The sequence below is a fragment of the Sceloporus undulatus genome, chromosome 1 (genome assembly GCF_019175285.1).
Source record: "Sceloporus undulatus isolate JIND9_A2432 ecotype Alabama chromosome 1, SceUnd_v1.1, whole genome shotgun sequence".
Lineage (NCBI taxonomy): Eukaryota > Metazoa > Chordata > Lepidosauria > Squamata > Phrynosomatidae > Sceloporus > Sceloporus undulatus.
Genome location: NC_056522.1, coordinates 89,408,010 through 89,426,833, shown reverse-complemented (window position 1 = coordinate 89,426,833; position 18,824 = coordinate 89,408,010). Strand labels below are relative to the sequence as shown.

Genomic DNA, 18,824 nt, shown 5'->3' with positions numbered 1-18,824 from the left:
CTCCAAATGTTGGTTCTTTCTTTCTTTGGACATTATCACACAAGGGAAATTGGAAGTATAATCCAATGGCAATCCAAATGCAATCATGGGGTTTAACGATATTGCGTGATAGACTACCACATGCAAGTTTGGGCAATGGGGAAGGCAGTCCGAAAGCAATCATGGGGTTTCATGTTATTGCGTGAGAGGTGATCACATGCAATTTTGTGCAATGGCAAGCTATTTTCAGGCAGTGGGAAGTCAGTTCGAACACAATTCAAATTTACGTAAATTTGCTGAACTAGTGAATTCATGCGAATGCATTCTGGCCCCACTTTTTTTTCATTTGAAATTAAGAGAAATTCCTTCTGTGTGATAAACTCCTTTGTAATATGTCAAGTTGTCTCACATGCAGTAATAAGCAATAATAAACAATATCAAACAATAACAAATATCAAAATACGACATGCCATCAGAACCTTCCAGTAGGACATTTAAATGTATATGGACCTAGAAGAAGAGAGTCCTATTGGAATAATTGGAATAATCTCTTGAGTTTGTCTTTTGCCTTTGTCATACTCCTGCTTCTTCACTTGGGGCAGTTGATATTGAACAGGGTGATGAACTGCAGAAGAGTTGGGGGCTGCATTGCCCCATCAAGAGATCATGGAGGGCTGCACCCATCATACAAATAAACAAACAAGCAAACATTCATTTTGCCCCCAAATGCTCTTTAAGAGACATTTTCACCATGTTTTGGGGCCTTTTCAGGTCCAAGAGAGATCCAAGAGAGCATTTGGGGACACACATGCTTTGAAACAATTTGCAAACATTTTTGATTTTTTTTTTTACTCTTAGGGGACTAGGGGTGATCCAAATATGGTAGATATGGTCTCCATGTCCCCTAGAGGGGTTTTGGAGGCATTTTGGAGTAAAAAATGATTTTCTTTTGCTCCCACTGGGTTTTTGAATTCTTGGTGGGTCTGCACTTCTCTCATCACTTGTATAGAACTATATAGAGTTTAAAAATGGATTTGGAATCATTACAAAGGAGATGGAGTGCAAGTTTGTACTTCTCTAGTTTATTCATAATCCTCCAACCCATTGTTTGGATTGAAGCATAGCCAGTAAAAGAGTGACCCAGATTAGTTTTTAGAGTTTCTCATGATTACAAATGAAGCAGATATAATGAAATAATCTTTCTCTGTTTGCAGGTAGCTTTGCTGTTTAATTTTTAATATACTATTTGTAGCTTGACTGCCCCTGCTGCTGAGGTACTTGGCAAGACTCACAGTGACTGGCTTTGCATTGTTCTGTTTGTGACTATAAAACATTTTAAATGTTGAAGTGGTTTAGTATAGAAGTAGGACCCTGTCAAGATATCTTCCAAGCTTACAGATCAGAAAGATTGAGATGTGAGAGAAAATTAATGGTTGGTTGAAACTACGAGGGACATCTGTTTTGTGTTGAACTCAGGGGAGAGCATGCATGAAAACATAGTTTTTGCTTGCTGTGTGTGTGCATGTATAAACACACCTATTGGCTAAAATCTGATTGCGTAGTTCCAATCAAAATATATGTTCACTGAATCTGCATCCACACTGCAGAAATAATGTAGTATGACACCATTTTAACTGCCATGGTTCAGTGCTATGGAATTCTGGGAATTGTAGTTTGCTGTGGTACCAACACACTCTGACACAGATGCCTAAATGTCTCCCAAAACTACAGTTCCCAGAATTCCACAGCATTGATACATGACAAAGTGGAGTCAAACTGCAGTCTGAGTCAGTTGTTAACTGGTATGTCAGGACTTGTGTAAATCCCATTCATTGGATCTAACCTTGCTATGCCTAGCCATTAGATGAAGGCCATAAAGCCTCATGAAGCCTTTCTTGAATTTCAGTCTTATTTTTGTGATTTTGAAAACTACTGAGAATGCATTGCACCGCTTAATACTTGCACAGATCTTGACAAATGTGAATTCCTCTTGATAACATCGAAGGAGTAGGAGACTTGTAAGAGTGTGTATGATAGTTGATTTATACTGATTGCTGGAACCATCTACTGGTATAATGCTGATTGTGTCTATAGAGACTGTTTTGCGAAATATAGAATACAAAAATCGTGTATACCAGAAATCTGAAAGACAACAAAAGAAAGGTGCCAGGAATTGATCTATTGTGACATTTTTTTCCAGTGAAAAACTACATTAAAAGTTCATTTAATGTGTCTATATTGCCTTTCTTTTCTTTTCTTTTCTTTTCATTTCTTAGTATTTTGCTATGTTTCTAAAACTCTTACTCTGTGTTATAGTGTGGAAAGCTGCCAATAAAAGATATGTTCACAGATCTCAGAGATGGCAGAAAACTTTTGGATCTCTTGGAGGGACTGACAGGGAATCCACTGGTAAGCAAAGCACCTGTTGAAGGGTAAACTAAAATGTGCTGTGCATCATGATAGCAGTGTCATTTGCTTTTTTAAAAAAATCTACAGTTCACTTTTTACAACAGTTGAATGAACACATTCAGTTATTCCAATAGATGTTTACCCTTCAGACCTTGAATTTGCCTCTTATCTTTGGGAGATTTTATGATCTCTGAATTATTATCTGTTCTTAGCTTTGCAGTTGTAACAGATGATTCTGCTAGTTTTCTGATCAAACCAATTGCTCTGAAACTGCTTTCTACTTTTCTTTTGATAGATTTCTATTGTACTTTTCCAGCAGAAGGACAGTACATAGCATCTTGCTAGCTAGTTTTAGCTTTTGAGGGGAAGGAGGTAAGATTTTAAGGAAGCAGCACCTTAACTTTAATTGGGAGCACTCAGAAATGGAAAAATCCAGCAGATGAAAATAACACTAATAATTGTTTGTAATTATATACTATTTTATGGAGTTCAGAACATTTATCATGGCAGTCTAGAAGTGAGCCAATGGTGTTGGTTAGGATGAAATTATCTATTTTATTCAGAATGGTACATAGGACATTATAGGATGGAGAGTAATGAAGAGAAAGGTTAAATTACTTCTGTGGCTGCAACAGGGAACACAATGAAAATTCTTTTTAATTTTTCAGAGTTTGATTGGCTTTTCAGTGCCAAAAATTGGTGGTGCCTTTAAAATATAAAACAAAACTCTATTAAGAAATAAAAATATTGTAGGCTATAAATTAACTGCATCTTGTAGTTAGACAATGCTAATGTTAACATTAATTAAAACTGATGACAGGCAGACCCTCAGTATGATTTCCATTTCTTGTACATTACTTACATTCCTTTAATGTGTAGAAATAAAGCATACACCTAATATGAATGTAAATATATTTGAAAAAAAATCAAAATCATAAACTCAATAGGTGTACGATATTTTAAGAATGTTTCTTGGCTGGGATCCAGAGAACTAAACAACTAGTTTTGTCTAAATGATTGAGGGGCTTTGGCTTATTTCAGTCAAATAGCAATGTTTTGTCAGTTTCACGTGCTGAGTTATTTTTTAACCTGGAGTGGATGTTTTTGAGAAAACACTTTGTATAGTATGAATGTGTGTGTGCATGTGTTCTGGGCATATCATAAATGGCATCATGATATTGAACAATAGCAGTGTGGAAATGGTGCCATTCAAATATTATAATAAATTACTGTTTGTTGCTTCTAGAATGCACTCCAATCTCACTCCTTTTGTGTGTAAAGGAGAAAATTGGATGTATCCAAATGCAGGAAATAGTGACTTGTTCAAACTACAGTTAATTTCCCTCTCCTCTTTGTCTAGCTATCGTCCAATTTCTCTTCTTCCCTTTCTTTCTAAGGCCTTGGAACGGGTTGTTTACTCTCACTGTCTTGAGTTTCTTGAAGCCAACTCCATTCTCGATCCCTATCAGTCTGGTTTCCGCCCAAGGCATTCCACAGAGACAGCTCTCACTAAGATCTCGAATGACCTTTTACGGGCCAAGGCTAATGGCCTTTACTCTGTTCTTATTCTTCTTGATTTGTCTGCAGCCTTTGACACCATTGATCACAGCCTTCTAGTTGATATACTCTCTGACCTTGGGTTCTCAGACTCTGTTCTCGACTGGTTTAGATCTTATTTGTCAGACAGATCTTTTGCAGTGGTCACAGGTGGTCAGATTTCATCCTCTGTTCCCTTATCTGTTGGCGTTCCCCAGGGCTCTGTTCTGGGTCCCCTTCTGTTTTCTCTCTACACACTGTCCTTAGGTAAACTCATCACCTCTTTTGGTTTTTCCTACCATCTGTATGCTGATGACACCCAGTTGTATCTTTCCACCCCTAACCTTTCTCCAAGGCTTGAACAGCAAGTCTCATCTTGCCTCACAGCTGTCTTGCAGTGGATGCGCCCAAGGCGGAGCTTCTTGTCTTTCCTCCTAAGCCAACCCTTCAACACTCCTTTTCTGTCTCTGTGGACAACATTTCTATTCAACCAGTTCAGCAAGCCCGCAGTCTTGGTTTTATCTTTGATTCTTCTCTGTCGTGTATCCCTCAGATCCAGACCACAGCCAAGGCTTGTAGATTTTCTTTATACAATATTGCCAAAATCCGACCATTTCTCTCCGCCTCTACTGCCAAGATCCTGGTCCATGCCCTAGTGGTTTCACGACTTGATTACTGTAACGTCCTCCTGGCTGGGCTTCCTCTTTCTCACCTCCGTCCTTTAATCTCTGTCCAGCATTCAGCTGTATGCATTATCACATCCGCCCACTGCTCTGACTATATCTTGCTTTGTTGGCCTCCCTTCACTGGCTCCCCCTCCCTTTCTGCATTCAGTATAAGCTCCTCCTGTCGATGTTTAAAGCCCTCCATGGGCTGGCCCCTCCTTACTTATCAGACCTTCTTTCTCCTCACCTTCTCACCAGGGCCCTCCGTTCTGGTAGTCAAAGTCAGCTGTCCCAACCCAGGATTTCCTCTGCCAAATCTTGGATTCGCCCCTTTTCACTCGCTGCCTCTCACTCCTGGAACCTTCTTCCCCCACAAGCAAGGGCCATCACTTCTTTAACCAGCTTCAAAACAGAGTTGAAGACCATCCTGTTCAGAGAAGCGTGATTGTCACTTGCTGTCTGATGTTCTTTTTGTTGCCTGTTTTATTGAACCATTTCCTGTATTGCTATGTGTTTTATTTGTATTATCCTATCATTTCTTAGATTGTACACTATAGACATGTTTACTCTTTTATATTTGTTGTTTTTATGTACAGCGCTGTGCAAATCTACAGCGCTATATAAATAATAATAATAATAATAATAATAATAATAAAGAAATAATAATAATAATAATAAAGAAATAATAATAATAAATTTAAAACTGAGTAGATCAGCCAAGCCTTGAGGACACCCAGCGACGGCGGAGAGGAGGAGAAAGGGGCCGCTTGGCCCTTTTCTCCTCTGCGTCGCTGGGCGCAGCCATGTAAAGGCTGTGCCCAGCGAAGCAAACCCCAGAAGGAGCTCCGTTTCGGAGCTCCTTCTTACGCCGCGGAAAGGGTGCTCTAGGCGCCCTCGCGTGGTGCAAAGACGTCACGTGCACGCCGCCTCGTTTGGAGGCGGCGCGGTTGTGACATCATAATGGCGGCGGCCGTGTGGAACGGCCGCCGCCATTTTGTGCACGCTCCGCGTGTGCTAGGGTTAGGAGCGTCGGGAAAGGACGCTCCTTTCTAACCCTAGTACGCGCAGAGCGCGTACTTTTAGGCCTGTCTGTAATGGGCTATGGAAACCATAGCTCATGTCTGTGCCTGCCTACTCAAGAGTAACCCCAGTGGTACTTTTCTGCTCTACCAAGCTCAAATCAAACCCTATAGCTTTTTGGCCTGTAAAGCAAACTGAACAGAAGCTTCAGATTTTCTAATTTTTCCTCAAATAGGGGAGAGGAAAGACATTTGTGAGCCTAAATATCACTACAGTGCATGTTAACTGTTATACATCTAAATGTGGCCAATGTGTGTGTGGTTCAGTTGTCTCTATTTCTATTAATTAAAAATAACCAGCTTAAGTTTTTGTAGTAATATACAGAACATTGTTTTATGGATTGGCTGAAAAGTTAGCTTTTTGCTAGATTTAGAATATGTATTCAGAAATTTTGTAGCTGTCATTTTGCTTTGTTTTTCCAAAAAGTGTTAACTGCAAAAATGTTTGGTTTTAATTCTGCTCTTATACTTTAAATTGTTTATTTTTAAAGCTGAAAGAACGTGGATCGACAAGAGTCCATGCTTTGAATAATGTCAACAAAGTACTTCAGGTGTTACATCAGAACAATGTAAGTTTTTAAATGGCTTGCTAAGTGTTCCCTGCCCTTGAAACTGGAGAGGAAAAGGTGACGATGGGTTCAGATATGTCATCCTGCTAACTAGACTGTACTCTTAAAAATCTTGGTGTATGTGATTGGAGGGGAGAATTTCAGAAACCCCAACCTCTTAGTTCCTGTAGGATTATACTTTGAACATAGTAATGCATTATAATATTTTATAATTTATAATATTTAATTTATAGATTTTTATAGTAGATTTTACTCCCTCAGGCAGTGAACTTGTATTTCTTGTTCCTGAATTCCTGAGGACATGATAGATGGTTTAAAATGAAAGTTTATTTCAGGGGATGAGCCAAACTATTACTATTTCTATTTGCTGCTAAAAGGTGGCTGCTTGGGTAAGACTGTTACTTCCTCAATGATCTACACAAACATTGATCCTAACTTTCTCTCAGTTATAGAATAAAACATGCTCTTAGAACAAGGGTTTTCTGTCCCCCATGGAGGACCCCTGGGCTTCTTGAAGGATATGATATATGAGCTGGAGTTGGAGGAAGGTATTATGGTTGTAGATACTGTCCCCTCCCTTACTTGAACAGAGCAGCAATCAGTTTTTGTTTTACTTAGGGTAAATAGCCCTCTTGCTCCAAAAATTAATTTGACTTTTCCAAATGTTAACAGATTTAAATGTAAGCTACCATATGATAATCCTTTGTTGAGGTGGCAAAAGCTCCAGTTTGTAAATGAGTTGGCAACATAAAAAGCTAAAGGTTGTAAAGATCCAGCAGATGATTTATACCAGAGACTCAGCACTATTATGAGCTTTATTATGATAAAAAATGAGGGAGGAGAAGCCTCATGAATGAAATTGCTTCTTCATTATGTTGTTGTTGAAAGCTACAGAGCTGTGGTCACAGCAATATATTTGGAAATATCTGAATAGAGTCACACTGATATTTAATAGAAGAATTGTTGTTGCTGATACTATAAAATTTATTATTATTATTATTATTATTATTATTAAAAGGGGAATTCATAGCCCCTAAAGTGTTTATTTCTTACCTTCACCCCTATTGCTCACCTTTTCACAGCTCTTTATGGCCATTCTCTGACTGGCACCATCTTAAAATAAATAAATAATCTAGTCACCCAATAGATTCCCAAGGATTCTGGTTTCATAGTGTGAGCATGTTAACATAATGGTATAATGCAGTCATTGACTGATTGAATTTGGCATTATGTGACAGTGTCAGTTCAAACTGAGGGCAAAAATCTTTGCTTTAACTCTGATTGTTTAATGCTTTGAGTCCTGTCCCTCTTCTTGGCATTAAATATTTGGTCTGCTGTTTTATTTTGCAAAATATTTCAGAATTGCTTTACTGTACTGCTCAGCTGAGTGATGGAGAATAGCTGAGCAAGTGGGAAAGACCAGCCATGGAGCACTGGAACTCTGAAACCACAGAGCTTCTCCTCTCTGATGCTGATCAGTATGAGGGGGCATCTCAGGCCACATAAAATTAAGCAGTGGACCACAGAACCTCTGCTCCTATTTAACAGAAAAAGGTCACTGCTGGGAATTACACACACTTCTGTCTCCATCTCAGTTTTATTTAAATGCTTGAAAAAGGCACACTCCAGCTCCCTGTGTTCACAGCTGTTTTATTTTTTTAAATATGTTGCACTTATTGTGAACGATTCCTGTTATTTATTAGAATGTTTCTTGGCCACTGGGGTGTGGGGAGGAGGCTTTTTCAACTGAAACTTGAATTTCAGTTCAGTGAAATTAGAATTTCTTTAGGCTGAAGCAAAGGACTAATAGGAAACAGGGTCATTCCAGCAGTTCTGCTGAAAGACCAGACCTCTTTGCTAACCCACAGAGATATTCACAGGTGACACAGAAATGGTGTTGGTTGCCATTTGCATTTTGATGACATTTTGCTGTCAGTCCCCTAATAACTGTCTGTTATCCATTAATAACATGTTAGCTTCTCTAGGATCCCTCTCAGCTGAGGAATGTAGTAAAAGTGCTTTAAACAAAAACATTTATAAGTATAAATGTATTGCTTGCTTTTGTGCCAACAAGTTCTGGGGGATGGCTTAAATCAAGTTATATAGCTTATATTGTTTTGCTCCAAATTTGAAATGGCTCTAATAAGAGAGAGGATAGTATTTGATATGTGACTTTTAGTCAATCTGAAAGTTTCACTCCAAATTTGAAATGGCTCTAGTTAAGAGAGAAGATGGTATTTGATGTGTGACTTTCATTCAATTATTTTCAGGTGGAGCTCGTAAACATAGGAGGGACTGACATTGTTGATGGAAATCACAAACTGACTCTTGGGTTGTTATGGAGCATAATTTTGCATTGGCAGGTGAGACGATTTGATGCATTCTTTCTGTCCTTTTATAGAGTTATTAAAATTGCAGTATAACACATATGCATACAGTACTTTCTTTGGTTGCAAAGAGAAGGAGTGCAACCTTCCCATGCTACCTGACTAACAAATACTCAAACTCTGGGACTGTGGCAGCAACAAGAAATGTGTTGAAGGGCTTTCTATGAAAACAGTAAAGCTTGTTCAGGTGTACAGTGGACCCTTCCCTTATGCGGGGATCCGTTCTGGACCCTCCCTGCATAAGGGAAAAAGTGTGTATGCTCACACCCCATTGAAAATAATGCGATGTGAGCCTGCGGTGCAGGGCAGTGCATGTGCTGTGAGCATGCACATCATTGTTTTTCTTTTGTGTAGGCTGGAAGCCGTGTATGGTGCCCCCGTGTGCAGCGCAGGCACACTGTATTACTAAATTATATGTCTTAGTATCTTTATGTGCTTTCAGTTCCACTTTCCTTTCCTTTTCCGCATGAGCAGAGAGTTTGAAACTTCCACTCATACTTTGGAATAAACCTCACTTTCTTGTTATATCAACATATAGAAAACAATAGTTTGTTCAATCAAACGGAATAAAACTGTAGTTTAATATCATGGTTTGTGAAATAACTGTGGCTTAAATCAGGGATGTGAGTTGTATGGCCTTCCAGTTATTGTTGGGTTAGGAGTTCCATCAGCCCTAGCCTGTGTACCCAGTGGTGAGAAATGTTTGGAGTTGCAGTCCAAAATATCTGGAGGGCTACATGATTCCTGTCTCTCATTTAAGTAAACCATGCTTCCCTGTATACAAACAGTTGGTTCAAACTGCCCTTGTAAGCTTTAAGTATCCTGAATTCATGCACAAAGGAAGGGGGAAATGTATTTCTTGTGAACCTGATGCCTATGCATGTATTATAACAACAACAACAACAACAAAAATCAGTGTTTTATCTCTGAACCAGTTAATGGTATGTATACATTTTATGTATTCAATGTATACAGAAAAACATGTACAGTATTGACCTAAAGTGTGGTTGTCTGTCTGTCTGTCTGTCTATCTATCTATCTATCTATCTATCACTCCAGATATATACATATGTGTGTGCGCGCACACTCACACATCATCTGGTTTTGATGCATTACAATTAGATCAGAATTCAAAGATACAGCCATGTTAATCGGTAGAATCAGTATGTAGCGAGATCTTGTAGCACCTTTCATACTAATAGAAAGAAAGAAATTAGCAGTATGAGCCTTCATAGACTACAGTCTACTTCCTCATTAAATGCATCTGAGGACTAGACTGTAGTCTACGAAGGCTCATGCTGCCAACTTCTTTCTTTCAGTTAGTTTCAAAGGTGCTACAAGATCTCTCTACATACTAATTAGATCAGAAGTATTTCTAATTATGCTTGTGGATATGCTCATCTTGATTCCTAGGTATTGCACATTAATTTTATGTGAATGTAGCTATCAGCTCTTCTTTTGAGGTGTACCATACTATCTGAAGCATGATTTTACTAAGGCCAGTGCTATCCTAAGCTACGCATTTCTACATTGTGGAAAGATCCTGCTTTGTTCCAGTAATAATATTAATCATTTTGCTAAACTGTAAGCTATTCACCAGCATAGATGCACTCATGTGTGCGTGCATGCGCGTGCGCGCGCGCACACACACACACACACAGGTTTAGACCAAGAATTTGTAAGTCTCCTGAGCTGGCCAGAAGAATGATAAAAGTTGCACAGCAGTCTTTTTAATGGTTGCTTCACCAGATATGTGGGTATTGGTGGGATTTAAGTCTCTGGAAAAATTGCATTACTTTTCTTGCAGCGTCATTAATGTAAATGACAGCATGGTGTAGGAAGGCAAAGTTAAGCCCATGAAGCTTACAATGAAGTAGAAGATGGCAAACCTTTTGACCTCAAGGGGTCTGTTCTGTGTATTATGTTGGTGAACTGTACAGATAATTTTTATGTTTGAGCGGAAAATCAAACTCCAATCTCAAGAATTGTAGCCCAACACTCAAACGACTACATCGTGTTGGCTCCTAAGTTATTCCTTTTTGTGTTGATGTTAGAATGCATAAGTTTTTAGTGCAGATTTCAGAGCATTAGAGTACACACACACACACACACACACACAAACACACACAGAGGTAGGTTTTTGTATATTTACCTGAACACCATTGTGTGTACTTTCTTTTAGGTCAAAGATGTCATGAAGGATATAATGTCAGATCTACAGCAAACAAACAGTGAAAAAATCCTGTTGAGTTGGGTGCGACAGTCAACGAGGCCTTATAGTGAGGTCAATGTTTTGAACTTCACAACAAGCTGGACAGATGGGCTTGCCTTCAATGCTGTGATCCATAGGCACAAGTAGGTGGTTGGTTGCCCAAATATCGCCAAGCTAGAGAAACAGACATCTATAATATCTTCATTCTCGCAAAACTTTGGTGCATCACAAAAATTGTCAGGAGTCAAATGAATGAAACCTGCCAGTCTAACATTTTTTTACAGAGCATAAAAACTGACTTTAGTTCAGTGATGGCGAACCTTTTTGGGGCCAAGTGCCCCAACTAAAAGTTTTTCCCTCACTGGGTGTTACGCAGTGGCCTGGGCAGGACTTCCACCCTCTGGGGACAGGACATCTGGGGTGGGACTTCTCCCCTTGTGCCTTTCCCAACTTCCAGCTGCCTCCGGAGAGGCAATTGGAAGCCAGGAAAGCTCTGGGAGGAGGAGCAACATGCGCATGCCTGTTCCTCCTTCTCTCCACTGGGTGCCAAGCCAAATGGTATCACATGCCATCTCTGGCATGCGTGCCATAGGTTCGCCATTTTTTAAAAAAAGTATTTACAATAATTTCAAAGCTCACTTGTATTTCAGAAAATCAAGTGAGGATTTTTTAAAATAAAAAATGTATTGACTACTATTTTGAGTGATAAGTAACAACTGAGACAATAATGGATATCCTTTGTTTCTGCTTTTTTTAAAAGCACATATGGAGAAAAAAGAAGAAATCAATAATTTTAACAAACTTTAAGATCAGCACTAATAGTTTCATGAGTTTATCTTGTCTTCCTACCTTCTTTCCCTCTCTCCATTATAAAGGTTAATATGAATTGAAAAGGCTTATTTATTTTCACTAAAATCTTTTATGGTTCAGTGTTGCATTAAGTAAAGTTATGAGCTGGTTATATGCTTTGTTTCATTAGTAAAGATGTGTTGATTGCAGGAGGGTGGATGAGAGGGTGGAAGGACAATTTTTGGTTTTAATCAATTTAAATATAATCATAACTAAGTACCAAAATTCAACAAAATAGTCACAACTTAACTGAACTCCCACTACCACTTCTGACTTCTTCCAGTGCTGTAGCATATAATGCTTTTGGAACACCTCCCTTAGAGCCTCAAAATCACATTGCCTTGTGTTACAACCTCATCACTTGATTACATTGCAATTTCTTATGTCCCCCTTGGAGAACTGCAGTTCTATGCTTGCTAGCATTTCTGTACGCGTGTTTTAAACATCCTTTTGTCCCAGATTTCCCCTCCCTCTCATTGATAACTGTAGAAAACAAAATGATTTTGCATTAGTTAACATTATGCTTGTGTAGTATGTAAAAGTACTTAGTTCACATGGTGAATGGTTGTGCAGTTCCTCATTCTTATTTCTCCCTTACTTTGTTTTCCCACCTTTTTAGACCTGAGCTGTTTGGCTGGGGAAAAGTAAGCAAAATGACTCCAACTGAAAGACTAGAACATGCCTTCAACATAGCCAAAAATTACCTGGGGATAGAAAAATTGCTAGATCCCGAAGGTATAATACGTTTGTGGAACTGAGTATGTTTTGTATTGTATATACTTGTGGGCATAATGTTTTGCATTTAATGCTGATCCAACATCAAATAAGTAAAGGGGCATTGTTTCAGATATTTTAATATTTCTGCATATAATAATTTATGTGTTATGTTATACTGTTTTAAAATTACTTTGGTTGTGCCATTTTAAAATTGATTGCAGCCAGACATGATGCTTTTCTTTGTCTTTTAAAAAAGAAACTCTAATGACAGTGCAATGACTGTACAAAATAATGGAGTTTCTCTGTTCAGTGGACTGCATGTTGATTGTAATTGTTAAGTTCAATCATTTTGACAAAAAAAGAGACAGCTTGAGGACTCTAAACTGAACATATAGGAGCATCATGTGGTTCAGGACATTAGTTTAACTTGAAAACTTGAAAATCCAGTAAATATTCCATTGATGTTTTCAGATGTTGCAGTACAACTTCCAGATAAGAAATCCATTATTATGTACTTGACTTCCTTGTTTGAGGTCCTTCCTCAGCAAGTTACTATGGAAGATATTCAAGAAGTAGAGACTCTACCAAGAAAATACAGAAAAGAATGTGAAGAAGGGGATATACAGGTGGCGTATTCTAATTATTTCATTTTTTTAAAATATGTAATGTTTTCTACTCTAATGTCAGTGGCATTTAATTATCATTGTGATAGTTCCTGTATGACTTCATCTTTGGTACTGAAATAAACTTGTACAGACAGTGGGTTCTGCCTTCTCTCATTCAAGGCAAAGATACATTATTTTCTTCCATTACTCCTTCTTGCATTTCTTTTGATGCTGTTTCAATTTTCTCCTTTCTTAACCAGTGTTTTATCAGATTTACGTTCATATTTTCTCAATTCCATTGCAAATCTTTGTCTTCTTGCTCTTATTCTTCTTTGTTTTTTGCTGCTATTCCCTTTTCTTGAAACTCTACTTTCCCATGATCTTCTCTTTTTGACTACATGTTAACAATTATTTGCTGTCATCTTGTTCTTTCCCTTCTTCCTTTAAACTTGTCCCTGTTTATCCTCTTCCTAAAAAACCTTCTCTTCCTTTGTCTTGATCCATTTCTTGCTCTGTGCTCTTCATTCATAATCAAAGTTTCAAGCACATTGTTCTCAGGCAATATCTGTACAAGTGAGATAGTGCGTAACTAATTGAAATCAATTCCTTTGTCAGTTAAGCTGGAAATTTTCTAACAAACAGGCAACCTAATCAAATTTATTTTAATTTAAAGAGTTAACTCTTTTAACAAGCTGGAATTCCAGCATTAATTTAATTCTAGGTTTAAGTTATTAATTAATCTATTAATTAAGAAAATGAGAGCAGAGCTAAACATCCAATAAGATTCAATATTTTACAATTGGTTCTTTACTCAAAGCATACTTTTCTTGGCTTTTTAGCAAAGCTGCTTTGTGCTTTCTGTTAGCCCTTCAGGAGTTAGAAGTTACAAAATGTCTAGGACAAGATCCAAGCATATAAAGAAAACAAGGTGTAAAGAGGTGGGATTTTAAAAGAGGAAAGCAAAAGAAGGGTTTTTGGTGAGATGGATAAGAAATTGGGTTTTATATAATTTATGCAGCTGTTTCCTATTCTGCCAAGCTCAAAACAGAGACAAGTAGGGAAGGTAGAAGTAAAATAATGGATTTACCATATATACTGTACTCAACTATACATCGACCTCATGTATAAGTTGAGTGCAGGTTTTGGACCAAAATTATGGATTTTGATATGACCCTTGGTTAAATCTAGGGTAAAGCCTAAGGGCATGTAATGAAGGATGTAAAGGTTGAAGCAAAAGAGAACAATGCCTAAGAACTTACACAATTTTAGCAGGCATAACTATTTGTGCTTATACTAAAGGCTGGATGGGTGAGAGAGTAGAAGGCGATCGACCTAAATTACTAGACTTATACATGAGTATAGACAGTAATTTTTCAGATTCATTCTGATGAAGCAGCTATTAAGGCAGCCATTTAACTTTTATTTAAATGGCAATTTAACATATGTAATAATTCCTTCCTTCCTCCAATTAATTCCTCCTTCTAACTCAAACGCATCAACCTTTTCCTGCTAACCTTCTTTCCTATGGTCTGTTTCTTTTTATCAATCCTGTTCTGATTTTTTTTCAATCTATTTTTTCACTCTTCTAATACCCAGAGTTCTCTGTCATACTTGCAGTGATGTTTTTCTAGGAAAAAATCCTCTCTACTTCATTAAAAAATTTCTTTGGCTTTTGATAAGTTGATTACTTGCTTCTTTTGCAGTATGGCCTACTAGTCATGCTCCATAAATATTAGTACACCAACCTGTTTTGTTACCTCCTATTTAAGGTTTTCTTCAGTAGTTTCATTTCCTAATTTCTTCTTTCTGGGAGAGTTCCTTAGGGATCATTATCGGTCCCTTTGCTCTTTATTCTTTTTTGGGGTTGGAGAATCATTCTCCCTTGCTTCTAGATCAGGGGTAGGCAATCTGCGGCCCGTGGGCCGGATGCAGCCCAGCAAGGCCTTGGGACCGGCCCCAGCCTACCCCTGTTCTAGATGATACTAAAGTGAACAACTTGCTTATTAGATTATCACCAAATCATGGAAGGGAAAACAAGAAAGATGCACTGGTGAAAAGCTTGTCTTTTATCAGGAGAGAAAAAAGCAGGGGGGAAAAAACCTAAGCAAAATACTAGTATCATAGTTATAGAGTGGCTCAAGTATACACCATTAGGGCTAATAAAGTGCTTCTTCCAGTATGAGAAATTCATGTTGTACACTTTGAGATTCCTCCATTATCGTGGTAGCACTTTCGAGAACATATCTGTTCTTTTTAGGAAAACGTACTTCTGTGATATGTTGCAGTAGTTTGTATTTGATGTATTTATTTTTACATTCACAGGAATATCTAGTGTTGCTGAGTGGCATCACCACAAAAAATGAAAGGCTTGAATTTTGTTAGCTAATCCTAGATAGAGTAGAACCTTTGTATCAGTTCTGTTGAATTTGTTGTATAGTGAGTGAACATTTAGGTAAATCCAATTGATTCAGAGGGTCTACTCTAATTGGGCTAATAGGATTCACATCACAATGTATGATACTAACAGAATTATTAACCATTTTCTATACTATATTTTGAGAAGTTGCTGGGATAGAGTGGACCACAATTTATAATAGTAGTAGTAGTAATAATAATAATAATAATAATAATAATAATAATAATAATAATGTATTTATATTTCCCTCTTCTCCATTTGAATCGAAGCAGGATTACAACAAGTAAAAACATCATAAAGTACATATAATTCAAAATACATTAATCAAAAGAAGAGATTAAAAAGAGAGGGGTTGTTACAGTATTGCTCACAAACATAAGGATCGAGTCATCGTAGTAAGATATTATTCAAAATCAAATTAGAGGAGATCAGTTGGATAGGCCCACCAGAAGAGATCTGTCTTCAATGCCTTTTTAAAGGCTTCCAAGGAAGTAATAAGATGGATCTCTGCTGGCAAGTTATTCCAAAGTCTGGGTGCCATCGCAGAAAATGTTCTACAAGAGGTAGTTTTCAACCTGGTTTTAGGATGTTCTAATATTTTTGTTCCTGATGTTCTGAGAGTGTGGGGCGGATTATGTAGGGAGAGGCGTTCCCTTAAGTAACTTGGGCCCAGGCCATATAGGGCTTTATAGGTAATAACCAACACTTTGTATTGTGCCTGGAAGCTAAAAAGTGTAGCTATTTTCATAGTTTACTTTCCCATTGGTTTTAATGGATGTAAATAGTATACTGATAGTTTAGTAGATTCAGCATTTTTTAAAAAAAAATTGAAAAGGTTTATGGGAGAGGGAATGAAACACTACAGGGAAACAGGACAATTGTTGAGGACTAACTGGAGCACAAAGTACTTCAGCCTTGCTACCAAAAACTTTTATTAAGTTCTTTTTTGGGGTTGGAGAATCATTCTTTTATTAAATAAATATAATAAATATTATTATCTTTTATTTAATATTTTAAAATGATTATTAAACATTTTCAAAAATAAATGAAAATATTACATTTTAATAAATAAATATAATAGTAAATAAATAGTAAATATTCTAAACAGAGTCTACAGCAACCTCATTGGGTTGAGAAGATAAACTTTAGTTGATAAACCTGTATGCATGGCCTATTCTTATTTAATTTTGTTATGACAATAGGCTTGGGTATTTAATAAATAATAGCAAATAAAACTTGTACTTTAGGTGGCCAGTGCCAATGCTTTTTTATCATGATTGGCAAGGTAGATAACGGTCTTAAGGCAGAGCCCAATGTTTCTTTGCTCTGAGGGCTTTTTAAAAGCAAAATAAGGCAGCTGCAAGTAATTTTGGAGTGGTTGGGTTGAGAGGTCTATTTATTTCAAGCTTCTCTATCCATTTGCTTACAATTATGCCTGCTCACCAGTTGCCCCTGAGCATGAATATGGTGTCTGTATTTTTTAATCTTTGAGAGAAAAACTGCTGTGAAGCCACCTGCTTTATATAGAAAACCTGGAGATGGGGTGTGTGTAGAAGTTCATAGAACATCTGTTTTGGTCCTTATCTTGAATATTTAGGTATTTAAGACTTTCAGAAATACATTTTTTTGCAGTTGCTGATTGTTCCTTTTGAAGTGCAGTAATGTTGAATGCATGGACTGGTGTGTGTGTGAATTCATTTTTTAATGGCACAAGCAAACATCTTACTTTATATTAGACTGGTTAGAAAAAGTGCCCTAAAATTAAAATTTCAAGTGTTCTAAATATTAATAGAAGTGGTTCTCAGTTTGATTATTCTACTTTTCAGAGTTCCACATCAGAAGAGGACTATGGGGGTTCAAGAGCAGAAACCCCCAGCACCGTGACAGAGGTGGATATGGACTTGGATAGCTACCAAGTAGCTCTGGAAGAAGTTCTCACATGGCTTCTCTCTGCTGAAGATACATTCCAAGAGCAAGAAGATATATCTGACAATGTTGAAGAAGTCAAGGAACAATTTGCTACACATGAAGTAGGTTGGGAATGAGGTAGCAGATGTTCAGTATGGTTGTATTAAGGTCCAATTGATTAATTGATTAATCAGTTTTAAATCTGTCTCTCCTTCCCCTCCTAGTTTAAGCAGGCATAGGTAGAAAACTCCTTCACTACAAAGGCTAGATAGCTGTCTAGGATGTGAATTTCCTCAGGAGTCAAATATTTGGATAATATTGAACCTGGGATTCTAATACATGAAGGAAACTTACTGTGTTCCCACTAGTGGGAACAATACTGTTTGGGAGGACATGGATGGAGGGGCTTCTCCACTGCAGAGCCTTGTTTGTGGAATGCCATCCCCTTGAATGCCTAATTGCTGATGATCTTGACCTCAGTTTGCTGCCAGGTTAAAACAAGCTTTTTATTAAAGTATTTGTGGCCTGATTGAGTTCTTACAAAATGCACAGTGGTATGGTTTTGAACTATTTAAAGCTGTTTCAGCTTGTTAAGTGAGGCCTGGTACAGATGGGCACAAATTGCTGGCCTGTGGATGGAGTCACGGCAGAGCATCCGCATGCTCAACGCTGTGACTCCACCCCGTAACGCCATGACATTGCACACTGTTCTAGACGGTGTGCGGCATCATGGCACAACCCAAGTGTTGCATCTAGATGATGCAACGCCAAAAGGGCATCACAAAGTCACGCCACCACAGCTGTGACACTTTTTAGAGGGCACAAAAAGGAGCTGCATTTTTTGGCTCCTTTTTTCGCCCCCCTGAGGCCAGATCAGGGCCATGGCGTGCGGTTGCCGCGGCCCTGATCAGGCCAGTAAAGGTGCAGCTGCATGCCCCCACTTAGGTGCTGTTTGTACAGCCCCTTAGTTAGTACGCTTTTATTTTTTGTTTGTTTTAAACTGTTCAAACTGATTTTATTTGTAGGTCACTATGAGATTCCATAACAAGTGTGTGCGTGTATGTGCCTTCAAGTTACTTGTCATATGTCAGTCTCATGAATTTCATAGGATTTTCTTTGGAAAGGAATACTTATATGTAGTTTTTCTAGTTCCTTCCTCTAAAATATAGCCTACAGCACCTGATATTAGTTGGCAGTCTCCCATCCAAATACTAACTAGGGATGACCTTGCTTAGCTTCCAAGATAAGAAGGGATTTGGTGCCTTCAGAGTGTTGCAGTAACAATACTAATGGTGGCGGTGGTGGTGATGATGGTGGTAGTAGATGGACAGTATCCCCTCAAGACTGTTATTCTCAGTTTTTTTCACATTAGGAGGGAGTGCATCTTCTGAGACAGAGTCTGTTATGACACATTTATCCGTTATCTAAAAACAAAGAGTGCTTTTCTCTCCTTTAGGACTGTTGTTTTATTCATATGGAAGCTCATGTAGATT

General features: G+C 37.9%; 1 protein-coding gene across 1 annotated transcript in view; it reads left to right on the top strand.

Moving 5' to 3' along the window:
* Positions 1-18,824, top strand: part of UTRN (utrophin) — a 494,831-nt gene that overhangs the window by 62,034 nt on the left and 413,973 nt on the right. Inside the window, exons 3-9 of the mRNA XM_042456820.1 lie at positions 2,296-2,388; positions 6,160-6,237; positions 8,508-8,600; positions 10,807-10,979; positions 12,305-12,420; positions 12,874-13,028; positions 17,250-17,453. Of these exons, the coding sequence (XP_042312754.1) occupies positions 2,296-2,388; positions 6,160-6,237; positions 8,508-8,600; positions 10,807-10,979; positions 12,305-12,420; positions 12,874-13,028; positions 17,250-17,453 (912 nt within the window). The remainder of the gene's footprint in view (positions 1-2,295; positions 2,389-6,159; positions 6,238-8,507; positions 8,601-10,806; positions 10,980-12,304; positions 12,421-12,873; positions 13,029-17,249; positions 17,454-18,824) is intronic.